Source organism: Rhinolophus hipposideros, assembly GCF_964194185.1.
Source record: "Rhinolophus hipposideros genome assembly, chromosome: 9".
Classification (NCBI taxonomy): Eukaryota; Metazoa; Chordata; class Mammalia; order Chiroptera; family Rhinolophidae; genus Rhinolophus; species Rhinolophus hipposideros.
Window position 1 is genome coordinate 52,973,979 of NC_138055.1, and position 19,926 is coordinate 52,993,904.

Sequence of the window (19,926 nt, forward strand, 5' to 3'; positions counted from 1 at the left end):
TGTTTACACCTTCTTCTCTACGAGCTGCTTGAGTTCATCCAACCATCCCAGACCTGACATGTCTTGGAGCCCCATCCTGGGACTTATTTGGGGCTTAGAACCAGGAGGAGATACTTCCAGCTTGATCCAGGTTCCAGACACACCCAGTGACATCCCTGGTTCCGAGCCACAAAGACAGAATCAGAGATGCTTAGGGTTCTGGACACTGTGGGGCAGGGGGAGGGGGACAGGTGCCTGTGGGAAGAAGGGTGGGGAAGAAGCAAAGTCAGATGGGAGGAGGGCCATGGGATGGCCTATGTGTCCATGTGAGATGGTCCCTGGTTGCCTCAAAGGTTAGACTTGTGTCCATGGATGGAGCCTGCATCCCAGGAAGATGAGCACTGGGTGGAGGGGTTGCACAGGGCTGAGGAGCAGGTGGGAGTAGAGAAGACAGAGGGAGCCTGCATGTGGCATAAGGAGCACATGCATAGTCTGGGAACTGGTGTGGACCAGGCGGGAGGGGGTGAGAGTGACGAGTTTGAGATGGGATTCTGGCTGCTGGGCGATGGTGGGGTGGGGTTAAGGAGAAAGAGGCCATGGGGGAGCTGGAGCTCTGGTCCAGGCCCGAGTTGACGGAGCTGGAATCAGGCTATGGAAGAGGACAGGAAGAGGCAGAATCCCTGAGGAAACACTGCATGGGACAGGGGCTGGAAAGCATTGGCCAGCTGGAGAGAGGCACGAGGGAGCCGGGGTCAGAATGTTGGAGGAAGCACGCATTGTGCTCACAAGATCACATATCCTTGCATCGCAGCAGCATTTATTGAAACACCAATTGAGACAACCCAGAAGGCAAGCCACCACAGACAGTCGTAACAAGCGGGAGACCCGGGAAGTGGCCTAACCTTCTCCATCCCACCCGCTCTGCGTTGGATAGACCCCTCCCCTGCACCTGCAGGGGGAGATCTGTAGCAATGGAGTTTTCTTTGAAATGTATAAGGTGCATTGACTAGCAAGACCTGTCCAAAGTCAAAAGGATTCCCCCCATCCCCCCACCCCAATGGGCCTCTCAACCAGGTCACATGAGGAGACTGGCTGGAACAGGTTAAACCAGAGGGAGGCAGTCAATCAGAGAGACAAGCACAACACAAAAACCAGAGGAGGGCTTCCTGCAGAGACCTTCCCAGCCAGGAGAGGGAGCTGCTGGGGTGGGGGGAAATTCCTTTCTGATTCTCAGGCTGTGGGAGACCTGGATGGAAGGCTAGGCTCATTCCTTGTCCCAGGGGAAGGCCATGCCTTCATGATGTCCTGCCACTCCGGCTGACTGGTAATGTCCGGGAGAGCTTGGTGAACAATACAAATTGGCCACAGGTATTTTTGAGTCAAATTGGAGTTAAGTGAAGGGCTGGGAATGACTCTCTAACTGAAGCCAAGAGAACCAGGAAACAACTCCCTAAGAGAAGGTGGCAGAGCGCCCCGGGGTCTGTTGTTCCTTTGTGGGAACACGTGTAAGATTCGAGAAGCAAGCACACATTTTCCATTCACACCCCATCTGTGCTCAAGCGGACGCAGGTGGACTCCAAGGCTACGCAAAGCGGACGCACCGGCTGCTCCCGCAGCTAAAGCTGGAGGAGCGGGGCTGACATGGGGCGCAGGAGTCAGGCGCCATCACCGTCATGCTGCCCCCGGTGGCCATGGGGCCAGAGACAATCTGGCGCCCAGGGGTGGTGCTACACGTGAGGCCCCCACAGGTGACTCCACCGCGGGAGCTGCTGACGCCTGTGGGAAGAGAGGTAACAGGGAGGGGTGAGTAGTCTGCTGTGATGTCGCCGACCTCGGGACAGGCCCTAAATGGCTTCTGCGTGGCAGGAGCTCCCTCCGCCTCAAAGGATTTTAATGGTTAATAACTTAGGCCCAATTCCTCCCAGCATCTCAGCTCTTCTAGGGCACTGGGCAAGAAGGAGGAGAGGACCCCCGAACCCAGAGGGGCAAAGCTGCCTGGCCCTATTTCCATGGCCTGCAGTTTACATCACCACCAGGGGAGGGCGCTCAACTCCGCCTTGGCTAACCCTCTTAATTCTCCCCTGTGGGAGCCAGGGGAGGATGACGGGATGCTTCCCAGTCGGGAAACATGCCAGGTTCAGTGGGTTAGGCGGTCGGGGCCCACTTTGCCCATCAACAAAGCCACTTTCTAGGGAGTTTCAAGCAGATACTTACAGACATTCACAGCGCCCACGCCTTCGCACAGCCTAAGGATCAAGAAAACTCTGTTAGCTTTGGACACTGAGCTGGATTCCTTGAGGCTGATGGTTGCTTGGGGACAGAGAGGTCTGTCCTGTGTATGGTCCCACCCCCAAAGGCAGGAAGGGCTCCTCCAAAGTCAGTCTTAAAGGCTCACTTTCTTTCTTTAGCCGTTTCTCTGGCCATGGAGACAAGGCCTGATTTTCAGCAGAGGTGGGTGAGATTATGAACTCTACCCATTGCCCCAATCTGAGTGACCTGGCCCACCCTGGGTAGTGCGATCAGACTCACAGAAAGCAGTGGAATCACATGCACCAGTGTGTGTGTAAAAGGGCTCTGTGGTCAATGAAGAGCTCCTGCATGCATACAGAGGGCATTGTCCCTATAATACACAGCCTGTCTGCAGGCCAAGCTACAGCCTCGTGTAGGAAGCTACTGGAAGAGGATGGGTGTCAGAGGCACATGACTTGGGTGCAGGTCCTGGCTCTTGCACTTATTAACTGTGTGGCCGCGAGAAAGTCTCTGAACGCTAAGCCTCATTTCCTTATCTTTGGATGGGGAAAATGAAACCTATACCTCACTGGATTGTGAGGATTACGGTGAGCACTTGGCACAGGCCAAGCATATAATAAGCGTTTAATAATTGTTATTGAAGTTTGACCTGTACTAGCAGTGGGCAGAGATGTAGCTCACAATTGGGCTTAAGGAAATTCACTCCCAGAGGACCAGGGCCTTCACCTCCTGTGCCCCACGAGGTCCTCTTTAGCCTCACCTGTGCTCCTCGCCCTCCAGCAGGCGCCTGTAGGTGGCGATCTCAATGTCCAGGCCCAGCTTGGAGTTCATCACCTCCTGGTACTCCTTGAGCAGGCAGGCCATGTCCTGCTTGGCCTTCTGCAGGGCGGCCTCCAGCTCGGCCAGCTTGCAGCGGGCATCGCTGATGGCCGCCTCGCCCTGCTGCTCAGCCTCGGCCACAGCAGCCTCCAGCTTGGCCCGCTATGGGGAAGATGTCCGGACAAGGATGAGAAAAAGCACAGCTTGGCTCACTCCAGCTGACAGAGCTGGGGCAGGGAGAGGAGGGTCCCAGAGAGAAGGTAGGTTAACTGCCTATGATCAGGTACTTAATGGGATGTAAACAACACAAGGGAGGAGATAGGTAGGATTTTCACCATCTCTCCCTGATGGTAGTTGCAGGGTGGCCAAGGAGGGGGTCGTCAGCAACACGGCTCATCCCAGCTCACGTGCTGTGTGATGTGGGAGAGCTCCTGCTGTCTCTCTGGGTCCCTGCTTCCTTATGTTTACACTTTGAGGCCTGATTGGGGTCAGGCCTTTGCCATTCCGGGGATCAAAGGGCCTGGTGCTGCAGACTACCTGTGCTGGGTATTTGAGCCCTCCCTGTACTCTACCTGGCACTTGGCATTCTCAATCTCAGCAGTCAGCCTCTGGATCATGCGGTTCAGCTCGTTGATCTCCTCCTTGGTGCGGCGCAGGGTCTCCCCATGACGGATCACCGTGGCCTTCATCTCCTCGCACTGGGGGGAAGCACACGTGCTCCTGAGCCTCAGGATAGGACACCCCACGAATTGCGGACACCACGCAGGGTCGTGCAGGTTGTACAGTGCTCAGCCTGGGCCACCATCCATGCAGCCCTGCCCGGATGCCTCTACCTGAGAGCGGTCTGCCCTTCTGTTCCCATCCCTAGGAATCAGAATCCCAGACAGAAGAGGCCTTTTCTAACATGAGGCTCGCATGCCTCCCACAGCCATGGTAGGAGGCAGGTGTCCGGTGCCACTCACCTTGCTGCGGTACCAGGACTCGGCCTCGGCCCGGCTGCGGCTGGCGATGTCGTCGTACTGGGCCTTGATCTCGGCCACGACGCAGTCCATGTTGAGGTCGCGGCTGTTGTCCATCTTGACGATGACCGAGGTGTCTGAGATGTGAGCGTGGAGAACCTGAAGCTCCTGGGGGTCCAACAGCCAATACATTTGGTTCTGGCGCCTGATAGGGGCCCTGTGCTCCACCCCGGGGGTCAGTGCACACTCTGGAGGGGACACTGGGAGCATTCACATACAGGCACATCCTAGAATAATAAACCTGGAAGTGGCCCTAGAGTTCAGCTGGGGACAGCCCCTGACTTAACAAATGGGAAAACTGAGGCCCCGCGTGTGAAAAAGACCTGACTTAGAGTCACCCAGCAGGGGAGCCGGGGTTTGAATGCCAGGACTAGTGATCTGTCCATTAAGACCCTTCTCTAATTAGAAACCCACCCTGACCCCCACCCCCACATCTCCACTTTCATGTCCGTGTGTGGACTGACTCGCACCCAGATCAGCACACAGGCACACACACTGCAACACGCAGGGTCCTCCCAGACAGACGGGCCCCAGCACACACATCCTCCAACACTGCCAGGCGCTCACTCGGCACATACACACATGTCTGTGACAAGCACCCAACACACTCCTTTTGCGTATGTACATGTTCTTTTCACACTTACATCACACATGGGGCAAACACATGCACGCAATGCACCCTCGCCCCTCTCCCCCAGGTCTCCACACCTTCCTTCCCCCTGCCTGGCTGGTTGGAAAGGGCCCCTCACCTCATCATAGAGGCGCTTCAGGAAGCTGGATTCCTCCACCAGGGCCTCCACGTTGGCCTCCAGGTCTGATTTCCGCAGGTACGCGCAGTCCACGTCCTGGCGGTGGAGAGACGAGGAGGGGCGCATGTGTGGGGGGAGGCCCAGGGAAGGAGGGTGACTCCGTGCTCAGTGTGGTGACCGTACCCCCCACCCGAGGTTGTGCAGATGGGTTCCCCTCCCTCCCAGCCCCCTCACCTTCTTTAGAACCACGAACTCGTTCTCTGCTGTGGCTCTCAGAGCCACCTCCTCTTCATACCTGAGTGTAGGGAAGATGGGGGCCAGAGCTGAGGGGTCAGGCCTTGGATACCATCCCCATTCCCAGGCAAGCTCTTCCAAGGGTCAAAAGGGATTAACTCCCTGCAGATGTTATCTTGTCTTCTCCATGGTCTATTCTGTGCATTATTCATGAGCTAGCCCTTATTCCAACTTGGCTTATGCCACCCCAGTTCTTCTGCCCGTGGGATGACATCAGGGAAATACACTCCATCCCTTACGTCTAAAATCATCTGTGCATTCTAGATCCACAGAGAGTTAGTGACCTGGGCCGGAAGAGCACAGAGCCTGCAACCTAAAGGTGAGCCAGGAGGGGCAGTGACAAAGAGAGCTGCAACACTCCATCAGGATTCCTTTCCTCACTCCCCTGAAACCAGCTTTAAGACCCACGGGGCCTCCAAGGGTGGAGGTGAAGCCAGAGACTCTGAAGAAACCTCTGTCCCTACTGGACATTCCCTGGGGTGCCAGGCAGTCCCTGGTGACAGGCAGGAATCTTAGAGAAGCTGCTTCAAGAGGGTTGTGGGGGGAGCCTTCCCCCTGCCCCTTGCGGTCTCCCTGGTCATGTGCACTCACTTCTTCTTGTAGCCCTCCATCACCTCCTGCACGTGGTTGAGCTCCGAGGCCAGCCTCCCGCTGTCAGCCTCCGCACACTCGGCCTCCCGCCTCAGCGTCTCGAGGTAGCCATTGAACAGCGGCTCCAGGTTGCTCTCACAGCAGCGCTGGTTCTGGTAGAACTGCCACTTGGTCTCCAGCAGCTTGTTCTGCTGCTCCAGGAAGCGCACCTGCCACCCAGGGTGTGGGAGAATCAATGGGGCGTCTTGGGAAGTGCCTGGTTCCCAGAACTCTCTCTGCCCTGATGCTTCCAGAGCCAGCCAAGGGCTAAGCCATGGGGTTGAGTGTCTGCATCTCCAGCGGCCTGTCACCCAGCTCCCAGGGAGGCAGTATGGGCATGAGGGAAAACACCCAGGCTTGAAACCAAAGGTCTGGTTTAAGCCCTAGCTCTGCCACTTTAAGTGGGTAAGTTGTCTAACCTCTGGGTACTTGGTTTTCTCATTTCTAAAACAGACATAACAGCACCTTCCTTAGAGTTGTGAGAATTGAACAAGTTAGTGCACGTAAAGTGCTTAGAACAGTCCCTGACACATAGTAAGTGCTCCACTAATTTAACTATTACTATAATTACCGGTTATTTATTTATTTATGCAACATTTATTGAATATTTACTGTGTGGTGCCAGGACCTATGTTAAGATACATACACAGTCAAACACACATACTCGTATCTATCTATCTATCTATCTATCTATCTATCTATCTATCTATCTATCATCTATCTCATTCAATTCTCACAACACTTTGGATGGGGGAAAAGATTTCCTCCATAGTACAGATGGGGAAACTGAGACCCCAAGGTGTGAAATGACTAGCTCCCTGTCACACAATTAGTAAGGGATGGAGTTGGGGTCTGCAGCCCCTTGAGTCTCCTTTGCCTGCTCACCACAGTATGTCTGAGCAGCTCATCTAAACTCTCTCAGCTTCCATTTGGTATTCAAAAAACATAGACAATATCTACCCCAATGGGTCATTTTGAGGATTAACGAAGATCACTAAAGAGAAAGTGATAACAGGAAGGTCACCCCTGTTACCCTCCGAGCCCCTGATCCGACTCCAGAGGCTAGTCCTGTCTACTCTGCCGGAGCGAGGTCTTGTGGCCACAGGAGGAGCCAACATGAAGGGAGGTGCAGAGGCAGGCCTTTGGGGAGGCAGCCTCCCAGCAGTGCTGTGCTTATCACACTGCATTGCTCGGCCTCCTCCCACCAGCCTGACCCCCTCCCCTTCCACATTCTGTGCCCTCCACGTATGAAGGAAGCTGCCAAGCCTGGTTGGTTAATGGTCAGATTTCCTTTTCCACTACTGTCCTTGGAAAATAATACTAACAGCTAACATTTATTGAGCACTTACTACATGCCAACGCTTTCTATGCATGAACACATTAATCCTTACAACCAGCCTATGAGGCTGCTTCTCTTATCCAGACACATAACATGCCCGAGGTCTCATACTGCTGAGGGGCAAGGATGGGGGAGGCAGCGTGGCTCCGAGCCATGCCCCAGCCCTTTCCCATACTGCCCAAGCCATAAGCCACATGCCCTTTGTTCTCTGCATTAGCTCCCACTCTTCCAGCACACAGTGCCTAGTACAGTTTGTCAGGGGCAAGTCTGATATTCCTATGTTGTCTCTGGAAACACACACACACTTTAGACCACAGACTTGATTTCTGGACCACTCCGGGTCCTCAGCACACTTGGCTGGAATTAAACGATGAAAACTGATCCTTCTGCCTATAATGGTTGCATTTCTCTCCCTCTGCTGTCTCAAACCTGGCTGCCATGCTGTCTCCTCAACAGATTGGGACCTTCCCAAGAGAGGGCAGGGCTGGGGTCTTCTCTGGACTGTGCTGGGCCTCACTGACCTTGTCGATGAAGGCCGCGAACCTGTTGTTAAGACACTTGATCTGCTCCTTCTCCTCATGCTTCACGCACTGCGCGTTGGGGTCGATCTCCAGGTTGAGGGGCGTGAGCAGGCTCTCGTTGACAGACACGGTGGTGATGCAGGGCGGGCTGGGCCCGCACACGCCGCCCGAGCGGTATCCGAAGCTGCGGCCATAGGAACCTGTGTGGAAGCCGCCCACAGCCATGCGGGGCCCACAGGCGCCCAGGTGAGAGAGGCTGCGGCTGCCGAAGCCCGTCAGCCCCCGGTAGCAGGACACCCCCCGATAAGGGGCAGCGGTGATGCAGCAACGGTTGCCAGTTTTGGGGGCCACAGCTGAACAGGAGCTGAAGGTTCTGGGGACCCCACATCCCGAGTTGATCCGGTAGGAGCGGCACGACATCCTGTGGGTCTGAGCAGAGGCTGAGCGCTGTGGGAGTCCTTGGTGGTGAGGGCTGTGGGTGTGCTGCTTAGATTCCTTATGGCCTCTCTGATCTTCCCTGGTCCTTTTATTAGTGGGGAAAGCTGGGGTTGGCTGCATAAAAGGAGTGAAAAGGCATTTAATGTTGTTTATTGGCTTGGGGAGTTTGCCAGCAACTCCCCAAGGACTCATCTTAAAGGTGAGCTCAGTGGCGACTCTGGGACTCTGTAAAAGTATTGAAGATGTTATTAGGAACACGGTGCGTTTGCACTTTTCATCTTCAAAGCTGTTTACATGTATTAAGTAATTAATTTTCCTTCTCCCTGTGAGATGGCCTCAACCCACACCTGGAGACAGATTTGAACTTCACAACAGTCTGAGGTGGATGGGTTTGGGGCCGAGGCTGGGGCTTCTGTCTCAAGGAGAAGTTCTAGGGTCCCAGGTTGGGTGAGATCACGAGAGGTTGATACCTCTCTCCTGGCTCCTCCCAGGACTCATTCTCAAGTAAATCATTGTGTTTCGGGGCTGATAGATCAGGCAAGTCCAAACCCATGCAGCATTGCCTGGAAGGTGGTTCAGAGGGGCCATTTTGTGGTTCAGAATGGCCATTTTGACCATGCTCCCTGTAAGACAGAGGGTTGGGGCACATGCTCTCTTAGAACCTTCTGGATTCCAGTCCAGAAGACACTGCTTCAGAACCTTCATTTCTCATTCAGCAAACTGCAAACCACTCAATTTTCAGTGGCCACAATAACAGCCGTTTGTGGGTAATGGGGAGCCTCCCCTTTACTTTCTCTTGCTTGGCCAAAGGTTGGAGAACCTTATCCTGGGATAACCTGGCTGCTATGAACTTGCTCCGGGCACCTTCCCTTGGCTCTTTAAGAAGAAACAGGTCCTGTGAGCCTCTCTTTCTTCCAAGACCACCCGCCAGAAGAGGTGCTCATCCTGTCCATCAGCTCCAGAACTGTCACCCTTAGAGGAACATTCGGAGACTGCGGGGTGGGAAGGTGCTTTTCTCATCCAAGGACTGTGTGATTTCTGACTCGTGGGGGCTGTGGGATCCTGGCTCCTTCTAACTTCCCTGCCTCCCTGTGTGTCTTGGGGCCACTTATTGGGATAATGATGTCTATTCTTTCAACGTTCAGTGAGCACAGACCGAGAGATGTAGTCCCTGCCCCCAGGGAGGCTAGCCTCCCACCCGAGATATTAGGAGCCTCATGAAGAAAAGCTGATGAAATTCCTCCAAGGGTGACAACTCCTCCAGGGAGCCTCCCAGAACCAGACACTGCCACCATGCCACCAATCCCTGAATCTTCCCTCAGATGACCGATGTTGTATCCTGGAATTGCCCTCATCTCCACCTGTCTCCAACCTGGCTGCCATGCTGTCTCCCCAATAGATAGGGACCTTCCCAAGGGAGGGCAGGGCTGGAGTCTTTCTGGACTATGGGGGCCGAGTCCACTCCAGGTCTTTACCCGGGATCAGTCTGATTGGTATCTATCTCCCCATTCCACACCTGTTCATCAGAGTAGGGCAGAGAAACCTTGGGAGGAGCAGGTAGCCTCACTGTCTGGCCCCAGATGCTCTTCAGAGCATAGTTACCCCTGAGGAAGCTGCTGGGATTTAGCAACCTGGACAATGGAATCAAACTTGGAAGGCCTGGTTCAAGGGTCAGCTTGGACCCTTTCTAGCTATGTGGCTTTGGGGACGTTCTTAACCTCTCTGAGCTTCCATTTCCTTAACTGGAATGTGAGATTCATTCTTACCTTCCAGGTTTGTTGGAAGAATTAAGCGGATAACACACAAGAATGAGCCTTGGGGACCAGGAAACTCTGTATAAAGGAAAGGGACTCCTGCTTCCAATCAGAAACACCCCACTCCCACCCCCTGCATCCTTCACACGGCAGAGACTGGGCTTGTTCGTTGCCCCACTCACGGTCTTCGCCTCCTCTGCACATTTATGACTTCTTTACCCTTTCAAGGCTGCCTTTAATGTTTTCTCTAACCTGATTTTACTAGTATAAAACTTTGGGGTGGAGTCTGGGGGTGGAGAGAGGAAGCTATGTTGGGGAGCGCAGGGATGGTTTCCCAGCGCCCAGTTCTCATCAGGGGCTCTGCTGGCCTGGGTCCAGGGGTGTATTCTGGTGCCTTGGACAGTGAGCTCACTGACTGATGGTTGTGTAGTCCTGGAGCTGATATGTGGGCCAAGAGGAAGTCAGCCCTTTGGAAGTGAGGAGGAGGGTGAGAGCCCAGGTGTGGGAGGTGGAAGACGGGTAGGCCCTCTGCTCAGCCAGTCTCAAGAACCCATAAAACCTCCCCCTCTTCTCAGATCCTATGAGCCTCTGCTCTCTTTCAGCTTATTGAAAAGGATGGAAGCAGACCTATTTCTGCTTCCTTGGAGCAGGAGGGAGCTTTTTCCTATAGGGTGGCTCCTGTGTCAGCTGCTCCCCCATTCCCCCCGTGCCCCCTAAACCTCCTCGAATTGGGCTTGGGTATTGAAGATAGGGAGAGAGAGTCAGGGGACTCAGGAGACCTTGGGAAACCCCACTGCTTTCAGAAATAGAATGCCCATCCAGGACCAGTAGAACTATCCAGAACAATGATGTGGGCATGTGGGTGGGTGTGTCAGTACGGAGGGCAGGCACAACCTGACACAGGGATGGGCTCATGGGCAAGGGGTGAATTTTGCATCACTGAAGATGGCAGCTGAGCCCAAGGCTGCTCAGGAGAGCTGTATGGATAGCATTTTAGAGTGGAGGGGCTGGGCTGGAAAGAGAGGCTAAATCCTCATGGGGCTATTCCCAAGTCACCCAGGGCAAGTGAGAAACTCAAAGACCAGGCCGGCTGGCACAGCTGCCCTGGACCTATGGGATCTGGGCATTTGCCATATGGTTCTACCCAAGGGAGGGACATAGCCCCATGCCCATTTCTGCCCATCATCTACCACCTCTGCTCAGTGGGACCAGATCCTTGTCCAGTGCTGGGGGGGAGCCAACCTCCCTTCACTGGCCTTCTTTTCATTTACTACCCACCTGTGCTCTATTTGTACCCCCCACCCTTCTCCATACTCTAAGCATTCTCCTTGGTTACACCTTTCCCTGGAATGTCCCACAATGGCCAGCCACCTCTTCCAGGAAGCCTTTGTGAAATACTCAAAGGGAGGTGGTGATTTTTCTTCCTCCCTGTCTTAGTAGAAAGCTCATAAAATGTTCTTTCCGGGGCTTCCCAGGGAACTCCAATTATCCTCTTCCACACCCTCTTTTTCTGAATGCTGTCATTCATCACCACCTTGGTCCCCTCCTGCCCCTATACCTTTTGAAGGTCACACCCAGTGCTGCTTATTTCCACTCAAGGACCCATATCCTTCCCATAATTTAAAATGCTCCCAAGAAGTCACCTCTTTCAGGAAGCCTTCAAGAGCTAATTGGGTGAGGGAGGCTCTTTACCCCACCCTGGAGCCCCAGGCAACTTCCCCAACTCCCTCTGAATCCACTCCACTCCTGGGTTTCCCCAGAGGCCTTATCACTCCCACTCTCACCCACCTTGGGTGGTTTATCCTCATGCACGTTACCTAAGCTGTGATGCTTGTTGGGGCCATGCTTGCTCTTCCTCACACCAGGGGCTTACTAAGGCCCTTCCCTTTTGCTGTCTCTACTGTGCTTAAAATCCCTCTGCTGCTAGAAATGCTTTCAGGATTTGTCCAAAGATAGGAGAGCACAGGTAGCTTCCTGTCCTGCCCTGTCGACACTTTCAGTTCTGGATTTGTATCTACCTGGGCTCTCTCATGGACCATCTCACTATCCTTCCTGGCTGGCTTCTCCAGAATCAGTCCTGATGGGTTCCCCATGGGCAAGGCCTGTCCTGAGCAGGGCCTTGGTGGCTGCCCACATGGCTCATCCAAGTTGGGCATCACCCATCATCTGTCCTGGTCTCCACATTTTTATTATGTATGTGAATCTATACCACCTCCTGGTGCTTGGGACACAGCTCTTGAAGGGTCTTCTAGCCCTGTGACACTTTCTTTGGCTTTTATAAACCTTGGGCAGGACTCAGAGCCCCCATGTGAGAGGAATGAGTTCAGAGCAACAGGAAGGAACTGAATGAACCACCTGCTCATCCCCAGCACATTGGAAGCTGGGCCCCTCATTCAGTTGGAAGAGCTGCTCTCTGGGCTGCCCCAGCTCTCCTTTTCCAGGCTTTCCCACCAGGAACTCTTAAGAAACTCTAGCTATCCATACACCATCCTGCAAGCAGCTTTCCCTGGTGGCTTTGCTGTTTCCCATAGCTACTGTGGGTCAGAGCAGATGCTAAGTAAAAACAGAACCTCTAATTTCAGAAATGGACATATTAGTGGTTTGAGAATTTTTCTTCTTTTCTTTTTAGCACTAGAACCATTTCCCTAAGTCTTAGGAGAATAACAGCTATGTAAAACTGACAGCTGATGCTATCAGCTACTTGATGGGGAGCCAGACTCCTTATGGCCCTGTGCTGGAAAGATACTCAGGGCCTCTGTGGGAGTCAGGTTGCCCAAATGAGATCTTGCTTCTGGCGTACTGAACTACAGTCATGCATCACATAACATTTCGGTCAACAATGGACCACAAATATGGCGGCGGTCCCATAACATTTTAATGGAGCTAAAAAATTCCTATCGCCAAGTGACATCATAACTACCATAATGTCATAGTGCAAAGATTGCAAAAACCAACCTTTGTTGAGATGGAAAACAATTTTAACCTGCGTGGATGAGGACGACATTGAGTAAGTCCTAGAGGTGGTTCCTGAAGAATCAACTAATGAGGAGTTACTGGAACTGGAACAGGAACCCCTAGCTGAAGAAGAGGCAAGAGAAAAAGCAACAGCAGGAGAAGAAAAATAGGAACCTGCAAGAATATTCACAGTGAAGGCTTTAGCAAAAACTTTTGCAGACCTTTTAGCAAAAACTTCTTGCAGAGTTTAGCAAAAACTCAACAAGCTCCTTAAAACTTTGGAAACATGGACCCCAACTCAAAAGGTTTTCATTAGTAGAGGGGAATGTTCATGGAGCATTATTTGATTACAAGCAAATCTGTGATGAAAAAAAGAAACAAACCAAGCAAACCATCATGGACATACTTCTGAAAAGAATAATACCTCCTTAAGAAGAGCCTGAGGCAGGTCCTTCTGGAGGCATTCCAGAAAAGGCATTCTTATCATAGTAAATGACAGCTCCATGCAGTGTTATTTCCCCTGAAGACCTTCCATGGGACAAGATCTGGAGGCAAAAGACAGAGATATTGATAATCCTGACCTTGTGTAGGCCTAGGCTGATCTCTGTGATTGTGTCTTTGTTTTAACAAAAAGATAAAGGGTAAAATTAAAAAAAAAAATTTAAAAATTAAAAAATAGGTAAAAGCTTATAGAATAAGGATATAAAGAAAAAAATATTTCTGTACAGCTATGCAATGTGTGTGTGTGTTAAGATACCATATTTTGCCATGTATAATGCACACTTTTTTGCCCAAATTTGTGAGGGAAAAATGAGGGTGTGCATTATACATGGGCAGTACTAATGCCGTATCTATATAAATGTTTTTAGTTCTTTTAGTTTTGCTTATGATTTAAAAGTGTAACTCTAGAAATCAATAATGACATCCATATGCAAAATAATACCCTGGAATACGATAATCGGTTTTGTTGAACTTACAACAAACTTGCAGCGACGAAGAGTTCTTGGCCTGTGATGCATGAATACCAGTACATAAAATTTCTTGTACCTTGTATCTGTTCTTGTGTTTTGTAATTATTTGTTACATAAAATTTCTTGTACCATAATATGTTAAAAAATACATGCTAAAATTCCTTTATCATACAAAAAGCAAGTACCTAAATGTAAACAAATAAAAATTTGAATTAAAAAATTAAAATGAAAGGTTGTTTCCTCTGAAAGTTTGGACCTAAAACGTGGGTGCACATTATACATGGCAAAATATGGTAAGTATTATTAGGAAAGAGTTGAAAGTTAAAAAAATAAAAAGTTCAGACAGTAAAGCAAAAAACGTCGCAGAAAGCTAAGGTTAATTTCTAATTGAAGAAAGAAAACTATTTAAAAAATAAATTTAGTGCAGCCTACGTGTGCAGTGTTTACAAAATCTACAGTCATGTCTTAGGCCTTCACATTCATTCACCACTCACTCATTGACTCACTCGGAGAAACTTCCAGTCCTGCAATTTCCATCCATGGTAAGTAAGTGCCTTATATGGGTGTACTATTTTTATCTTTTATATCATATTTTTACTGTACCTTTTCTACATTTAGATACATTTAGATACACGAACACTTACCATTGTGTTATAATTGCCTATGGTATTCAGTCCAATAATGTGTCGTACAGTGTTATAATTGCCTATGGTATTCAGTCCAATAATGTGTCGTACAGGCTTGTAGCCCAGGAGCAACAGGCTGTACCATGTAGCCTAGGGGTGTAGTAGGCTCTACACCGACGTAGGTTTGCACACGACGAACTCACCTAACGATGCATTTCTCAAAACATATCCCTGTCCATAATGTATATTCATAAAAATGGATCAGATTGACACGCTGGTCACCCTGCTTGCCCTGGCCCCCTCCATTCCATTGTCAAAACAGTAGAGTGATCCTTTAAAAATTAGTTGGATCGTATCACTCCTGACACGGGTGCTTAAACACCCTGATGAGACCCCATTTCACTCGTAGTAAAAGACAAAGTCTTAAGGATGGCCAGCAAGGCCTTGCACTGCCTGGCCCTGTGTTACTTCTCTTGCCTCAGCTCCTTGCTCTCAGGAACCACACCGGTCTCCTGCTGCTCCTCAGACACACCGGGCACATTTCTGACTCAGGGTCTTTGCACTGGCTGTCCCTTCTCTCCAGAATGGACTTCCCTCAGCCACAGGGCTTGCTCCATTGCCACCTGGGGGTCTTTGCTCAGATATCACCTCTCATAGAGGTGTCCTAACCCTTATTTTTAAAATGGCAACCTGCCCTCCCCTTCCCAGGCATTCTCCATCAGGCTTATCTTGCTCTGATCTTTTTCTTTATTCCATAGCACTTACCACCCTCTAACACGCTCCATAATTGACTCAGTTATTCTATTTATTGATTATTGTCAATCTTTCCTCTCATCTCAAAATAAACTCTGTGGGAGCAGGGATTTTGTCTGTTTTGTTCACTGATGGTTCCCAAGCACATTAGAACAATTTTGGGAATACAGCAAGTGCTCAGTAAATTGTTGTTGACTGATTGGATGTATAAATGAATGGACATCTTGGATACTTTAGCTATTGGGTATTTGGCCGAAAATGCCACCTTGTGAGAAGTTCTGGCCCTCGGGCCCCAAGGAGCACATCCAATGAAAACCATGGGACTCAGAGCCCTCCATGGCTTTTTCCTGCTTGGAGGCTGTGGTTTTTTGAGCACCTGTGGGAACAAAGACACACAGAAACACAGAACGGTGAAAACAGTGTTGTGTGGGGCTGCTGAGAGAGAGGATGGATTTCTTTTTTTAAGTTGCTATTCATTGTTGTAATGTTTGCATCCTAAACACGTTTTTGGAGGAAAAAGATTGTTTTAAAAGACTCTAAGCTCCTCTCTCCTTCAACAATGTCATACGGCCAAAAAACTACTTTGAAAATCCCCTGTGCAGTGGCCCCCTAAGAAGTTTTGCCGCCAGCAGAGGGCAGCAAACCCCCACAGCTGGCAGGGCAGAGGTCCAGCCCTGGTTGCCAGAGCAGGGAAAGGCGGGGAGCTAGCTGCTTGCCTGACTCACAGCTCTGGCAAACGCTGACGCTTCATCACCCACCTGGGTTTGGTACTTGCATGGCTGAGCTGCTGAACACATGTATTCTTAATTAGTAATAAAACTAGAACCACCACCACCATGATCATCAAAACAATAGCAATCATTTACTGTGCACCCGCTGTGTGCTAGGCAGTGTGCTAAGCGCTTTAGTTATGCCACTGAGTGTAAGCTCCACAACAACTATTTGAAGTAGGAAATATCTTCCCATTTTACAGATAAGGTGAAAGGCTTACTGTTTTCCTCCAGTTATTTCCTTTCATTCTGAAGAATTTTTGCCTTACTTTTAGATCTGCAGGTGACAAATGCTCTTAGTTTTCCTTCATCTGAGAATGGCTTTTAAACATTTTATTAATTAATTAATTAATTTATTTATTTATTTATTACTGTTTTGATTTCACTTCTGAAGGATATTTTTGCCAGATATAGAAAAAATGTTCCACTCTTTTCTGTCTTTCATACTTTCTCATGAGAAATCTATGGTACTTTGACTTGTTTTTCCCCATATGTAATGTATCATTTTTCTGTAGCTTAAGGATTTTTTTCCCCAATTTCCTTTTCTCTTTATGCTTCAGACTGGGTACTTTCTATTAATTTATCTTCAAGGTATTGACTCTTTTCTCTTTTTTAAGTTGGGGAATATTGGGGAACAGCATGTTTTTCCAGGACCCATCAGCTTCAAGTCCAGTCACCGTTTTCAATCTAGTTGCGGGGGCCACAGCCCACCATCCCATGTGAGAATTGAACCAGCAACCTTGTTGTTAAGAGCTCACACTCTTACCAACTGAGCCATCCAGCTTCCCCACCGGCAGCTCAGCGGCAGCCCGTTGTCTTCAATCTAGTTGTGGAGGGTGCAGCTCCCTGGCCCATGTGGGAATCGAACCGGTGAGCTGGGTGTTAGGAGCACTGCGCTCTAACCAACTGAGCAAATCGGCCGCTCTGACTCTTTCTTTGGTACTTCCCTTTTTGCTATAGAGCCCATCAATGAGTTTTTTATTTCAAATGTAGCATTTTTCAGTTCTAAAATTTCCATTTGGTTCTGTTTTTATAGTTTCTATTTTTTTTTGCTAAGAACTTCTACCTTGCATCACCTCAAATGTGTTTACCTTTATCTCATGGAACATAGTTTTAATAGTGTTTTCAAGCTTTTGTGTGATAATTCTAACATCTGTATCATCTTGGGATTGGCATCTGTGTATTTTCTTTCCTTTTGAGAATTGGTCACATTTCCCAGTTCCTTGAACGTCAAAATAATTTTAGATAGTATCTCAGACATTTTAAATATTATGATGTTTCGACTCTTGGTCTTGCTAAAATCCCCTGGAGAATTTTCAGTTGTGTTTTGTTTTAGTAGAGAATCAGCCTAGTTAGGTTCAGACTGCAAGTTCTCTCTCTCCTTCTGTGGGCAGTGGTTCCTGCTTTGTGTCCTGTCTATGTGGCACTTAGGGGTTTGTCTGAAACTTGGACAGTGGTGTAAATCTTATCTCAGTTCTCAAAGCCTTTGGTCTACTGCTTTGGGTCTCTCATGCATGCGCAGCTCAAGGGAGAGACCAGGATTTGTGTGGATTTATACACAGAGGAATCTCTTTCTCCTCACCTCCATTCCCCATTTATAGGAGTCTTCTTTCTGGTTCCCCCAGCCAGAAACAGCACGTTTCTTTTGGAGCTTTCTGCCCATGCCATAGCTGCTGCAGAGCTCCATTACGGGGATCTGTTCTCAGGGCAAAGCCACAAGAGGAAAACATGAGGACTCCCTTCCATATTTTCCACCCCACAGGGTCCCCTTTTCTGGCTTCCCCTGGTTAGAAAGATGGGATTTCTATTAGAATTTTAGCTGGTCATACTGATGGTTCACAGCCCCGCAACTGGGGCCCACCCTCAGCTCAAAACCATGTGAGCAGAGGGCGAAAGGGACATGAGTCACTAAACTTTGTCTTCCTTCCATGATCTACCTGCTTTCATTTACTTTTCAGAGTCCTCCAACAGTTGTGTGTGTGTGTGTTTGTGTGTGTGTGTTTTAAAAACTTTATCCAGAGTATTTAGTTGTAATCAGTGGGAAAGACGGGCTATAATAGGCTTACTTCATCATGGATAGAACTTTAGGTCAACTTAGTTTTAACAGAATCACTTGGCTGTTCTTTTTAAAGAACAGACTGAAGGAGGAAAGAAGGGAAGCAGAGGGCCCTGCGGTAGTTCAGGCAAGAGTCATGGCAGCTTGGGCCTCACTGGTGGTCATGGAGGTGGTGAGAAGGAGTTGGATTTTGGATATTATTTGAAGGGTAAGCTGAAAGATTTGCTAATGGATTAAATATGAGGATGTGAGAGAAAGAGAGGGGTTAAATGTGATTCCAAGGTGTTTTTTTGTTTTGTTTTGTTTTGTTTGTTTAAGCAACTGAATGAAATACCCATTAACATGGGAGGAGCAGCATGGAGGGAGAAGAAGGAAGATGACTTTGTTTTTGGACATGTTTAGTTTGAGATACCTATTAGATACACAAATGGAGATGTCAGTGAGCAATCTGTATATACCAGCCTATAGTTAATGGAAGGTCTGAGCTGGAGATATAAACTCGGGAGTCAATGGCATATGGATGGCATTTAAAACCAAAGACTGAGTGAGCTCACCTATGGGGTGGGATAGAGAGAGAAGAGAAGACAATTGATGGCAAGCCTGAGGAGTCTCGGGCTTGTTCCCTGGCAAGAGAGGTTGGAAGCAATGCTGTCCAGGTGGCATGTGTCAGTCAGGGACCAATCATGGACAGTACCACACAGTAACTAAACGGGAAATTTAATATAGACAGCATTGGAGATTAGATAGACAGCATTGGAGTCATGAGGAATTGGCTAGTCAGAAGTAAAACGAACTCTAAAAGAGTATAGAAATGACAGATGTAAGGAACAGCCACTACCCCTACAGGCTATGATAGAAACCCCAAGGAAAAGCCATGGCTGAAATCCAGACCTCATTGCAGAGGGTACAGCCATTGCTCACTGGGTTCTAGAGAAGTTCCTCTGGTGCCACACCAATGGAACTTGCTGGAAACCTTACATTCAACACTTCCAAGAAATCCACACTGTAGGGTGCTGAGGAAAGCTTTTCACAAGGCGGTGTCTTGCTAGAGGCATTTTGCTATGAAATTGCCCAAGAGGGTTGCTAGGGGAAGCTCCTGGCTGTTGGACGCTGCAGCCGCTGTGCACGGCAGGGGCTGATAGTCCAGAAGCCGGCTGCACTGCAGGAATCGGCCCTGGAGAGACTGCAGAGAGAGCACAACGGAAGTAAAGGCCCCTATTCCCTAACGTCTCTCCAGTGTCTATGGAAATGACGACTGACAAGGCTTAACTTTGTGCCAGCTGGCAAAAGAAAATATTTCAATTGACCCAATCCATTTGCACAGAGTAAGCAATAAGGGTGAATTTGGAGCTGAGGCAATAGATTGATAACTGCCACAGGGTCTATGTGAGTCTGGCTGAGGAGAGGTACCGAGGCCACATGGGGACAGCCTTGATGCTGCTGTCATCGGAGGAGCATGTGTGACTTTGCACCTGGGACATGAGGTGGGAAGTCAGGAGCCCCCGGAAGCAGGAGGGGAGGTGGCTGGTGAGTTCAGTTCAGGCAGGCCTTTGGCTGTGAGCAGAGCAACGTGTAAGTTGCAAGCACTTACCAAGATCTGGCCAAGGCAGCATATATGTATTTGCATAGAAGTGGGAGAGGTGCTTCCTGTTCTCTAAGGAGGACTCTCGAGGTGAAGCAGAGTGGCACACGGGCCCTGCTGTGAGAGATGTGCTCTAATGGGGCTCTGCCCAGGGTGCTGGTCCTGACTGCACCTTGGCTGATTCCTGTCTCCACTTGTGCTACTTCTGCACTCTATGCTACCGTCATACTCAGCCCTAGGCAGATCCCGAAACTGGGCATGCTCCCTCCAGCCTCTTGGTTTTTGCACACGCTATTGCCTCTGCTTAGAACACGTCCTCCTTTTTAGTGTAGCTAGCTCATCATTCTTCACATCTCTGCCGGGACACCACATCCTCCAGGAAGCTTTTAATGATGCTCCAAGTCTGGGTTGGGCCTCTCCT

At 49.7% G+C, this 19,926-nt stretch overlaps 1 protein-coding gene across 1 annotated transcript; it reads right to left on the bottom strand.

Annotated features, from left to right (window-relative positions):
- Positions 1 to 1,561: 1,561 nt before the first annotated feature.
- LOC308502487 (keratin, type II cuticular Hb5) lies at positions 1,562 to 8,020 on the bottom strand (the record flags this gene model as incomplete). The annotated part of the gene is made up of 9 exons (XM_081060339.1): positions 1,562 to 1,755; positions 2,194 to 2,225; positions 2,990 to 3,210; positions 3,621 to 3,746; positions 4,011 to 4,175; positions 4,817 to 4,912; positions 5,051 to 5,111; positions 5,702 to 5,910; positions 7,601 to 8,020. 9 exons carry the CDS (start codon positions 8,018 to 8,020, stop codon positions 1,562 to 1,564), a joined length of 1,524 nt encoding a protein of 507 aa, XP_080916465.1.
- Between the last annotated feature and the right edge of the window lie 11,906 nt (positions 8,021 to 19,926).